The following is a 13,480-nucleotide window of genomic DNA, read 5'->3' on the forward strand; positions in this document are numbered from 1 at the left end:
TAAGACATACAGGGTGGGGCAAAATTAGCTTTACAGTTGTTCATATGGAAAATGCAATAAATACAAGAATAAACTTCATGTTTCCTGTACTTACAACTATAAACCTACTTTTGCTCCACCTGTATTTTTTTCATAATAAAAATTTTATACTTTTAAATGTAAAAAACTTCTCTCTATAAAATTCATAATTAATTTATGTTTAAAGTTGGCTTATACAAAAGGAAGGGGAGCTTTCAGAACAATAACCAGGACAGTGGTCATTTCTATGTTCTGAGAATGGAAGAAAATGATGGCATACTAGTACTTGGCCATTAAAATACAAACAACCTGGTCAGCTTTTAGGAGGCCAGGCTCTCATAAAACCACATAAATTAACCTTCCCCTTTTACAGAAAGGTAATTAGAAATGCAAGTTCTAATTCCAGCAAACAGAACTCAATTTAGAAAAATGCGTTCTATTGAAGTCAAAATGAAGCACAGAATCGCCATTAAGTTCATTTGCAATACTTTAAGGGGTGGTGGGGGGGGCTGGCCAGGGGAAGTGAGAAAGAAAAAGAACAAAATGTGATAATGACAAAAAACATAAAAGGTCATATATATCTAAAAACAACACACATTTGCTATTTTTTAATATAGAAATATATTTGATAAATGCTAGGATAGTCAATGAACTTTTATCTTTACACTAGTGATCCATGTAAAAATTATAATCTCAACTTTCAAACTCCAAAATAGTGCTTCTTAAACTTGAGCTTTTGTCAGAACCACCCAGGGGGTTTATTGAAACACAGACCACTGGGACTCAATCCCAGAGATTCGACTCAGTAGGTATGAGGTGGGCCTGGGAACTGCATTTCTACTAAAAGACTGCAAATTGGTAGCAGACAAACCGAGTTTAACCCATAGTCGTGTTCTGCTCCATTTTGGGGTCTTCGATAAATTAAGCTGAGAGCTACGAATCTGGAGACCACATGAAGTCCAGAATTCATGCTTCTCTTAAAAACTCAGAGATCTAGAAATACTGGACTTGATTTAGCCACAATAGGCCACGATTAACTAGCAATGGCTGCCCACTTGAGGTGTCAAGGGTCCTTGCAGCATTTCTCAACAACTCCCTTTGTGTTACCTGTCTGAGCCCTGTGGGGATGGAGTTTGTGACCTCTGCTTAAATGATGTCTAGAAAAATAAGCATCACAATAAATTAATCTGACAATTATTACAGTATTATTGGGACCCACTATTTACATAAGTCTCCACTTCCCTCCTCCACCCAACCCTCAAACACACACTCCTCTGTATGCACTGGGCATGCTCGTTATTCCTTTATCTCACTCATTTTTTTCTCACTGCATGTGCTTACATTTATGAGCTATATTCATCTTAAATAACACTAACAATATTATTTCTCAGGTATTTAGCTTTCTTATCTTTATGAATTAAAAAAAAAACTTTTATTTAGAACTGTACAAGCCTAGCCAATAGGCTGCAAAATAACCACTTATTATGTCATTTTTAAAAGTGTGAGACCCGGGAATGTGTATTTTTAAAAGCTCTCCTGGTAGTAATTCTGTGACACCTCTGATTCATGACAGCATCCTGAGGCCCTTAGTGAAGCCACCCCATCTATAAAACAATCAATATTCAATCCTAAAGAAGCTCCACACATAAATGCTTATGGAGAACTTTTCCTGTCACTAATTAGTTATAATCAGTATATATCACTAAACAATACCTTTGGTTTTGTAATTGTTAATAAAAAAATATATTCTGCTCATATTAGAACAAAGATGGCATCAGGAGACACAAAAAGTATACCTCAATTGTTTGTATGAGCAAACAAGGTCAAGCCAGTAGGATTCTCATTGTTACAAAGGATGACTGGAGGCAGCAAAGACTACCCCAAACTGCGAATTCTGAATCCACAGACTGGAAGGAAGCATGCAACATAAAACTATTGGTGCTACAATAGTAAGACTGGTCTTTTTTTATTTTTTTGTTAACTTATGTTTTTGATTCTATAAATAAAAATTAGAAAAGCTGGCTAAAAATATTCAAAATATACAATTGACTTCTATTGTCTAACATTGAGACAGACAATTCATTCCCAGTGGTAGAAGAGATTACTCAAGAGTGTGCTGTTACTTTCCTCTTGATCTTTTGTTTTTTATTAGTTTTTCTCCTTTTAATTGGCCTCCAAAGCTCTGAAGAAAGAATTTTTTACTAATTAATTTTGTATTCCAAAACAGTATCATGTAATCTGAAAAGCTGGACTAACTGGTTTTCCCAGAAACTGTCACAAAAACAGTACATTTTATTACCACTCTCCCCTCAGAACTGCCTGTCACTTTTAATTCATGCCCAGTTGTGTGTCTGAATTTTGAGAACTACCAATCTGCTATAAACCCAGGAGCTATAAAGCAAACACTTTTTTTGTGGGTGGTTTTGTGTGCGTGTGTGTGTGTGTGTGTGTGTGTGTGTGTGTGCGCGCGAGCGCGCGCGCGCCAGACTGATGTGAGAGAAACACATCAATTGGTTGCCTCGCCCTTGGCACCAATCAGGCCACAGATCAAACTTGCAATCCAAGTACGTGCCCTTGACCCTGGGGATGGGGAGTGGGGTGCACTCTAACCACTGAGAAACATGTCCAGGGCAATACTTTTTTTGATAGGACAAAGATTAAAACTATTCATACATATATTTGAAATCTTCCCTTTTAATATAAGAAAAAAAAGTTCCTTAAATTATAAAATTAAACTGGCAAAAACACACTTTAATGTTACAACTAAAAGTTTCTAACCTATAAAAAATTTTCTCAGTATACTGACTAGTCCTCAAATCAAAGTTTAATGTATTTTACAATAATGTGCATACTAGGCTGGAAGTATTCAAATAACTCAAATAATTTTAAGGATCTATTCTATTGCCCAAGGTGCCAAGAATATAATTTTTTTTAATCTTTTACTTCATCTCTTTCCAAGAAATATCTTGAGGTGGCTCTTTTACACTCAGAAAGAACAGATATGTAAACATTAATTTTTAAAAATAGAAAATCAAGGACAAGGAGTAAAATTTCCTTTTGAAGAGGTTAATAGTAATTGAAACTAGAGCTGCGCATCAAATAGGGATGTGTGTTTTCTGGGGCCTGGGTGAAAAAAGATTAAATTATATAGATATCATGATTAGGAAGGAGGAAGTATACCAATTAATGAAGAAAACAAAAGCTGTCCTGATATTAAATCTAGAAAAAAATTACAGGCACTTGACATCACAACAAATATTAAACAGATTTCAAATGCTTTTTCTTTTCTCAATGACCTTCCATAAAAAACAAGAACAGAACACTTAAAGGACCACACAGTGAAGTTGAGTCTGAAAGGGACCACACCGGTGTGCAGCCTTCCAGTTCCCTGGATTAAGGCTAGAAAACAGGATAACCGGAGGTGGGTGAAGAGTGCATGTCAAAATCCAGTGGTTTTCAAACATTTTATTTGCATTCCTAACCCCTAAAACTGTTTTGAAAATATATATACACCACCTACATTTTAAAGTTGACATCAAGAATATTTCATATTTTAATGGAAATAGTTTCAAAGGATCCACTTACTGGAGTATTTAAACACTGACACTTTAATAAACTGCTACATCACTTTAAAATATATCCAGCAGTATCTAAATATTTCCACAATTAACCATTTATACATGAACAAGCTGAAGTTATATATTTTATTTCCCTCCTTTTTCTCTTTGAATAATTCCATTCCCAGTGTTATTTCTTATTTTAAATTTGAAACCCTTTAATTGATCATTTATCTCATGAAATTATTTTTTTTAACTTTCTGTGACCATAGAGCTCTTAATGATAAAAATAACTAAATCTATTCTGGTTTTATTACGATTATTTGTATATTACTGGCCAAAAATGATAAATTACATTTTAACAAATAATTATTAAACTTAAGAGGTGAAAAATCAAATAAATATATTAAGAAGTTATTTAAAAATAACTTCATGGCCTTGAATACTATTAATTGCTAAAATGGGTCAAGAGTTAGTGTCAATTCTATTTATATTCTTTTTTTAATGTACCACCAAGAATCCTTGTTCATATAAATGAGTAAATAGAATGACTTTTCTTCTGTCACTCAATTCTTTTGAACTTCTTTTGAGTTACAGGACAAAATGTGCACCATCAAAAATTGTAATAATCGACCTCTACACTAAGTCCTCTGTAAATGTTGTTGCAAAGAATTGTGCGAGCAAAAAGACTTCACTGTTGTCAAGTCATTCGTTTTTCCATACCAACACCAATATTTCAAATTGTCCCCTTATTGGAGACAATTTGGTACCTTGGTAGTGTTGTGAATAAATGAGAAGTGTACATGTGCCCTTCAGTAAAACTGAAGGTTGACTACGAAAGGGGAACTGGGCAAAAAGGACCCTGTACCTCTCTCAGGTTCATGTTCAGATCAACTGGAGCATACATATGTGAAAGTTCGGGACACAGAAACAACTAGAAACCCAGCCATGCGGTGATACCAGGGAAAGCCTTCACACAGCATAGCTGGAACAGCAGGGGCTTACACGGTATATTCTAAATACCACATTTCTCAGCCTGTCTTTAAATAAAGCTACTGTATAACAGTTCTGAATTGTGTATATTCTATCTACATATGTTATCTTTAAAATTCATGCAAATTTTGTACTTTTTAAAAAATTAGCCATGATTGTTTTAATGTAAAAATGTTGCTCTACCTCCCAAATGTTCTAATGAAACTTATACATCCAAGTAGCATGTTATTGCTCTGGCTCTGCATATACTACATGCCCTCAAGAGAGATTCATGCCACAACCTGAGAAACAGACTATTCTCCTAAGGTCACTTTCCTCATCTGTAAATGAGGATTAACAACTACCTGTAAGATTCTCATAAAGATCAAATGAGGTAACACATGTAGTATAGTGCTGCTGCTGCTAAGGCAGCTTTCATTCAGTCAGTCACTGAACAAATACTGAGTGCCTACTATCTGTCAGGCACTTACTGCATGCAGGGTATACAGTCATAAACCAGTTAACTGTTAGGGTATTTTGAATTTAATTTAAAAAGGTCCGCCGCTTGCGTCTACAGACACTTATGGCGTACAAATGGTTAACAAAACATCAAAATCCCTGCCTCAGAACTTACATTCTAGGGGTAGAAGGAAGACAACAATTAACAGGGTGGGTTTATCATTTATAGTCACATTGGACATAAATTCTAAGAAAACAGCAGCTTTTTCTACCACTGCCCCGAATGTCTCAAGCCAGAATTGTAGCAGGCATCAAGTCCTCCTTCCTCCACTCACCAGGTACTTAGATGTGCTAATTCTCTTGAGTCTCACCCCTTTCCATGCCTCCTGCTATAGCATTCATTCAAGACATCTCTTTCCTAGACTACATCAGCCCAAACTGCTTTCTCTACTTCAGTTTCCCCTTTCCCTAACCCGTTCTCCATACTGCACCTATTCTATAGAATCCAGTACCCAACCGGATGCCCATCATCGCAGCAGCTCACTTGTTTCTCAAACTACAGATGCTGTCCCCATGATACATTAACTCTCTACAAGAATTTATTTTTAGTATTTTGTTGAAGATACTCAAAACAAGCACCTGCTAGATCTTTTGGTTGACTACCTAGGACACAGCGATACAGAATGCAAAGCTGTGTGAATTATAATCACAACTGCATATTACCATACACCGAGATAGTTTGAGAAATGAATGACAGACTTATACAATGAATTCCATTCAAGAGAAGATGATGCTCTTTATTTCAAAATGTATCAAATTGGTGTGAATAGAGAAATGTAGTGAAAGAACTGAGTCTTTCCAAGGTATTAGTAGAACTAACAAGCCCAGGTAAAAAATAACTTATTCCATGCCATATAAATATTGTAAGGAATTTGTAAAATACATCATGTTATATTGTTAGGGAGTTTGAATTTTATTAGTTTGTAGCTTTAATTGATAAACATTTTGATGTTAAGAGCCAGAAACACATGGAATCGAGTTTAGTGTTTACACACCTGAAACATTAAAATAAAAGGAATTTATAGCAACAAAACCAAACTTCTTAAACCCATCTTACACTAAGAATCACTATACTCTTCTTTATCCAATCCTAGTGTTCTCCAATTAAATTTTTAAAGAAACAGACCATCTTTTTAAGAAACAAACTTCTTCTTAAAATGTTGAGACTATCTCTGAAACCTTGAAACAGCTCCTCTTTGAAAAACGAAAGCTTGCATAAATGCCAAAATGACATGTAGCTTTCAAAGCAAAGTTTCTGTTTTTCTTATGTACCTATTGAGGATTGAGAACTGTGCTGTCCAATATGGTAGCCACTAGAAATATGTGGCTATTTAAACTTTAATTAATTACATAAAATCAAAAGTCCAGTTAGTCAGTCACACTAGCCACATTTCAAACATTCAATAGCCACATGTGGCAGGTGGGTACAACATTCCCATCAGCACAAAAACTACTTCTGCAGAGCGTTGCTCTGAGAAAGCCGCTCAAGACTTCAAATATCGCCGAAACCGGTTTGGCTCAGTGGATAGAGCATCGGCCTGCGGACTGAAAGGTCCCAGGTTCGATTCCGGTCAAGGGCATGTACCTGGGTTGCGGGCACATCCCCAGTAGGAGATGTGCAGGAGGCAGCTGATCGATGTTTCTCTCTCATCGATGTTTCTAACTCTCTCTATCTCTCTCCCTTCCTCTCTGTAAAAAATCAATAAAATATATTTTTAAAAAAAAGACTTCAAATATCAACTTGATGTTGATGATTTCTAAATCTTTTCTAGTTTTTTTCCCTTAAACTAATAGAATATCTTCAGAAACCAATGACAATGAAAGGCATTTCCAAAAAAAATGTACAGTACATTAATTTATTCAATAAACATTTATGACCACTATGAACTTCTGGAATGAGGTAGATATTTAATCAAATAAACATGAAGCAAACATGTATTAAGTACCTACCGTGTGCTAGGTGTTGGACAGCACATACAGAATCCACAAAAAGAAGACATGGTCCCTGCCCTCATGGAGCTCACAGCGTACTGACGCGGACAGACAAGCACAAACACCACAGCAAAGCACCAGGGAGGCACAACGAAGAAGGGGCTGTTCTGCTCGGAGAGCGCAGGGCAGGCTTCACAGAGGCGAGACAATGGAGCTGGGCCACGATGAGGATGAGGAGGAGGAGGAGCTTGCCAGGTAGAGGGGGAGGGGGGCGCATTCCAAGCAGAGGACACAGCACATGAGCAAGCAGAATCTTGAAAGCACATGCCACGGTGCAGGAGGAGCAGTCCGCACGGCTAGAGCGCAAAGGAGCACACAAACTAAAGAGACGAATTAGGTTTTGGTTTTAGTGAATCATAACTATCAGGAAGTTTATCTTCACATGACACTTAGGGTAGCTTAACCATGATTCTGGTAACAACAAGGTAGTCTGAAAGCGGTCCACTCATTCCATAAATATGTGAGCCCCTTCAATAGATACCAGCCCTGTGGTCAGAGCTTTTAGAAGGCTGTTTTCGTATATTTAAGAAGCAAAATAAACCTAGGATTCTTTAAGCTGAACTCACACAGCTTTGCCTATACACTACTCAAGGTCCCAACTTTTACTAACATGAGCTCCCTCTACTCCTATCACTCTTCATATCTTAGCACCTTCTTAACTATCAAACTAAAGTCACACCATTTCAGCCGCCCCCCCCGCCCCCCCCCCACCCCGCCACCCTGCCTCTCTAAACAAGGTACCTGCCAATGTCCCATGGGAACCTGTGCAAGGTAACCAAAGCTACAGACGAGGAAACACTGCAATCTAATCTCCGTAACAGCTTTTGGAATTAAACTATTGTAAACAAACTAGGAAGCTGATTTCTGAATAAAGAGATATGAAACAGAGACCCCACACCTTTTAGGAAAAGTGAAAGAAGAGGAGGAAAACAGCTTGGGCAGAAAGTTTCCTGCACTGGCTACCAGGCAGCACTGCTCACTGAGGTAGCTTAGTGCTTGGAAAGGTGCACCGGGGCAGGAAAGGAACCAACATGGGTCAAATGCTTGGGGAGATGTCTTCATATAAATTCCTCTTCACCCCTCACAATGCTCACTAAGGGAAGGACTCTACTACCTGACTGAGACAGCTGAGGCCATCACAGGGTAAGGAAGTTGCCCGGGTCTGTGTGAGCTCGGAAGTGGCAGAGCCAGGGCATCAATCCACGGGCCTGGATCCTAAGCCCTTGCCCTGGACACCACCACCTCGGGCTCCCAGGTGCAGGCAGGGCTACGGCAGCCACACCCCCCAGAAGAAAAGCCCTTCCTTTCCCTTCACCATTTTCCGTCCGTGTGAGGCAATGTGGTGGCAACACACATACACACATATCTATGGAATTTACAGGAAGAAATTTTAAGAAAAAATGGTTATAAGTTGCCCTTGGGAGGGGTGGGGTTAAAGGTGCTTTTGTAAAGATATTGGATGCATTAATACAACTAAATTAACATTATAATTCAAATGCTACTTGTTTAAATTCCTATACTACAAACCATCAACTAAACCTAAAAATAAGAGCTAATGGGAAAATCTCTAATCACTGTATTAGGATGAGAACATTCTTGAAAGTCATTATCCTCAACAAGTCAAAATAAAAACTCCCCCTTCTCAAACCATAATCCTGAAAATGAACAGGTAACTATAAACTATATGGTAAGAATACACGCCACATTAAAGTGCTGCCTCTTTTTGGCAACAGGAACTATTTTAAGGGGGCGGGCGGGGGGGGGGGGGGAGGTTGGACAATTAACATCGACAAAGAAATATTTTGTAAATAGTCCCAACATGCGAAAAGTATGCTGGCCTAGAGAGATACTGAAATGTGTTTTCAACTGTGTACAATTTACATAGGCTCCTCCTCTGGAAGGACTGCACTACCAGAAAATTAATCAGATTTATAAGTCAAAATGCTTAGCAGGAGGAGAAAAAACAAAAAACTGGACATACAATTAAAATCTCAGTGTTATATTTTAAAGTTGTTTAGAGAGCTCTTGAAATAGAATACAGATGTCATAAGTAAGTTAACCAACCTTATTCTGATTGAGAGGATCATTCCGCAGTCTCTGTTTGTTCTTCTGTAATTTACTAGGCATCATCTTTCCAGTTCTGAAGTCAAAACTGCTGAGGTCAACAGTATTTCCCAGGTACCTTGCCAACTGAGGTTTGCTTCTGAACTTCTTACCACTCGGACTAGAAGAAAGATAATGTTAATTGTACAAAACAGAGCAACATTTACCCTACACTCTACATAAAACTTTTTTCATACTGTCTTCCTGGTCCCAACTGTTACTTCACAACTGAACATGTTAAACGTGAGTGTTTGAGGAACTCAGTAACTTCACCATAAAGAGATCATGTGCCATCTAATGTAACACTTCGCTCGGTCCACCACCTGTAGTAGCAGGTGTTACTACAGGTCACCCCAATGGGCACTCACTCAGCAACCACTGACAGAATCCCAACACAATCGCTTGCACAGCACAACGTGCACCCTGCAACTGTCTTCAATCTCACAAACTGTTTTCCAAACTGACTTTTGAAATGCTATTTTTTTATAAATACTACAGACACAACGTCAGCAGTAATCAGAAAGAACTTCAGAACAAACTCTTCTGAAATCAACACCCTTGTTAAAAACACACATACACAGCCGTGGCCGGTTTGGCTCAGTGGATAGGGCATCGGCCTGCGGACCAAAGGGTCCTGGGTTCCATTCCGGCCTGGGCCCTGGTTGGGGTTTGTGCAGGAAGCAACCAATCAATGTGTTTCTCTCACATCGATGTTTCTCTCTGTCTTTCCCTCTCTCTTCCCTCTCCCTAAAAATCAATGGAAAACATCCTCGGGCAAGAATTAACAAAAACAACAACAAAGACACACACACACACACACACACACACACACACACACACACACACACAAAACTTAGAATCCATATATCTTTGGGCTACCAATTTGAACTCATTTACAATAGGAAAAAAAAAATGTTTAATTTTGACAATATTTAATGCTCCCTAAAGTAACTACTGAAAGGAAAACTGTTGGGGGGTTGCCAATGTGTTTATACAATGCTGACATTAGTTTTGTTAGCCAAAGCCCTTCTGTAAAGAAGGGCTCTCCGTTTCTCCCCCTCCCTTCCACTCTCTCCAATGGAAAAAACATCCCCGGGAGAGGATTAACAACAAAAAAAGAAATATTGTCAAAGCTGGAAAATCACAAAAGTGCTAGAATTACAGAGAAGGCTAAACTGATACGTTCTAAAAAATGTTTTCTCTGTGTGGCATTGCCCCAAAGTCTTATCTAAATCTTCTGACCAAATGTGCTAGAATAAACTATTAAAATCAGTGGGACAAATAACCAGAAGTGAATTGTGAGAATTCTAGAATACCTCTCACCAAAGACAACATGTTATATTTAGAACTTAACCTTGTACCAACTGACTACTATAGAAGAAAAATAATTCAACAGGAAGTCAGAAGAGAAAAGGCTGGAAAACTAAGCAATAAAATATTCCCCTGGAACAGCAAAACTTCTCTCTGGGTCAAATCCAAACCAACACACCCCTCTTTGTCACAAACTCTGGTATTCTGCCGCCACCAACTTCAAGACAATGGAAGATCAGATCAACATTCTTTTTCCACAATCACATGACGTAAGCATTCCTGAAACACAATTCAATGTATAGAATTCTGCCTACTGATGAAAATAACAACCAGAAGTAACAGAATAGAACAAAGCAGACAACAAGAACAGCAGAGGAAAGGACGTTAAGATTATGTATAAGCAAGCCTCAACTCCCATTCTAACCCAGATTTCAAAATATGCTCAGTATCGTAAAATAAAATAGCCTGTAACCCTCAATGTTGTCCAAAACTTGAATCATCTCTGCCCACCACAAACTTCCACCCCTCATCTTCTTGTACTGCCCTGGGTTGCAGCATCACTGCCCACCTAGCACCTAATCCTCAAGCTAGAAGGTAATCACAATGCCCCATCCCTCAGCCACACATCCAGTGTCAAGCTCTCAATGTTCAGACTCCTCAATGCTGACAATACAGCTTCACCTCCTTAATAACACATCAAAACCCTTCCATCTGTTTAAGATTTTTTTTTTTCCTAGACCCTTTTCCCACCAGCCCTGGGTACCCTGAATTCCAAACTCAAAGTCACAAAAATATGCATGTCTTTCCAGATGAAAGGATGAGCATAAGCAATGCCTGTCATAAAACTATTAAATCCTCCAAGCCCAACTACTATGTCATCTCCTCCATAATGCTGTTTGTGATTCTCCAATTCTAATTAGAAATAATTCTGCTATCCTTGCCATTATACTTCTTTATAACAAAACAACCAGATATTACAATGCCACCTTTTAAACCCTCAAACACAATTTATACAGGCTTGCACAAAACAAAGTAACTTCCTGAAAGCAAAAAACTTGTATCAGTTGAACAGTAGAAAAATATGGTTTTCATTTGCAGACACACTGAAATGGCCAATTCTATGCTTATTTAAAAGTTATATTGCATGGAATTTAAAAAATTAAACTGGAAAATATTTTCGTGATTAATCTAGTCCACATAAGAAATGAAATATTACCTAAAGACCCAAATAAATTTGAAAAGTTGGTAAAGATTTCTGTTATTATGTCACATATATAACTAAAATTAATTTTAATTAAGTTAAAATAGCCATATAGTCCTTAAAATTAGATATACCAATTACTGGTAAAAAAAGATTTTGGCAGTCTGGCTGGTGTGACTCAGTAGTTGAGCATCAAGCTATGAGTCAAGAGTCACAGTTTGATTCCCAGTCAGGGCACGTACCCAGGTTGTGAGCTCAACCCCCAGAAGGGGGCATGCAGGAGGCAGCCCACCAATAATTCTCTTTCATCACTGATGTTTCTGTCTTTCTCTCCCTCTCCCTTCCTCTCTGAAGTCAATAAAAATATTTTTAAAAGATTTTGATAAATTATTTAGCATACCTCAGAAGCAAAAAAAAAAAACCTCTCCAAAAAAATAAAATGAAAATTTTCAATCAGATATCTCTCTAATAAGATCTCATCTATACTAATAAAAGAGTAATATGCTAATTAGACAAGACAGACCAATGTTCTTCTGGACAAAGCCGTGGAGGCTGCGAGGGCCAGCAGTGGCAGTGCCTTCCCCTGATCGACCCCATCGCCTTCCGCAGAGGGAGGCCAGACTGCAGCTTAGGCCCACTCCTTGCGGGGAATGGGCCTAAGCTGTCAGTAGAACATCCCCTAAAGGCTCCCGGACTGTGAGAGGGGGCAGGCTGGGCTAGGGACCCCTCCCACCCCCCAGCACAAATTTTTGTGCTCTGGGCCTCTAGGAAATGCAATAAAAAGCTGAGTTCCAGAGTGTATTTTCTTTTCACAGACTAATGTTTCAAATGATGAAAATGTTAAGGTAGCAACTTCTACCAAAAAAAAAAAAATAAGCACTGTTATTCTTAGGATATGGCTTAGAGACAACTAGAATGTCATTTCTTAAAGAAGCAATTGACTAATTTCACAAATTAGTAGTTCCTGCAATAAGCAGTTCCTTATGTAACAGGTGAAATGCCAGTTACCTGCTATGTAGTAGTATCTACATACGAGAGCCTCACTGTAACATTCCTCTACAGAACAAAACTAATCAGAGATCTCCCAGTTGTAGATACTTCTCTCCCAAAGTAAAAAAAAATCTAAATACTTAAGGACGCCATTAAGCATCCAGTTGCTGGGAGAAGCCAATTCACCTTCTCCAGGAGCATCTCTGCTGGACATGGACCCTGAGCCCAGCCTCTGTCCTACTGGTGGTTCCAGCACCTGCTCTGGCTCCTGCAAGTGCGAGCGATGCAAATGCACCACCTGCAAGAAAAGCTGCTGCCCCTGCTGCCCGGCAGAGTGCTAGAAGGGTGCAAGGACCCTGTGCAAAGGTGGAGAGGGGCACAGCTGAGGCTCAGACGTGCAGCTGCCTGCCAAGGAGATGAGGACCTGCCCTGTGTGAAACGCATGTCAATGCTGCTGGGGGCCAGTGGCACCTCTCCCTGCAGGAGGGTGTGGCTGTGTATCCTCCACCCCTGCTAGCTGCTGGCAAGCGACCATAAATCTATGACTGATGAATGGCATTAAAAAAAAAAAAGAAAACCTCGGGTAAGAGGCTATATTCATGAAAAGTGATGGCGCAGTCTATGATCTAGGTGAGCAATTTAGTATGGCTTCAAATAGTTCCTATGTTTAGTGATTTTAAAAATCAAACAGAAGTATGCATTGTAAGAAAGGACTGACATACTCTACAGATAAACTTAATGAGTAAGGAAGGAAAATGGTGGAAATCAAGTTTTAACTATTAGCATATCAAAAGAAAGTAGAAATATCAACTAGTAT

At 38.6% G+C, this 13,480-nt stretch overlaps 1 protein-coding gene and 1 pseudogene across 1 annotated transcript in view; one reads left to right on the forward strand and one right to left on the reverse strand.

Moving 5' to 3' along the window:
- MBD2 (methyl-CpG binding domain protein 2) overlaps positions 1-13,480 on the reverse strand; it is a 51,643-nt gene that overhangs the window by 24,554 nt on the left and 13,609 nt on the right. The window contains exon 2 of the mRNA XM_059707335.1: positions 9,123-9,282. Within this exon, the coding sequence (XP_059563318.1) occupies positions 9,123-9,282 (160 nt within the window). The remainder of the gene's footprint in view (positions 1-9,122; positions 9,283-13,480) is intronic.
- On the forward strand, positions 12,876-13,083 carry LOC132240118 (metallothionein-3-like; annotated as a pseudogene).

The sequence above is a fragment of the Myotis daubentonii genome, chromosome 8 (assembly GCF_963259705.1).
Source record: "Myotis daubentonii chromosome 8, mMyoDau2.1, whole genome shotgun sequence".
Classification (NCBI taxonomy): Eukaryota; Metazoa; Chordata; class Mammalia; order Chiroptera; family Vespertilionidae; genus Myotis; species Myotis daubentonii.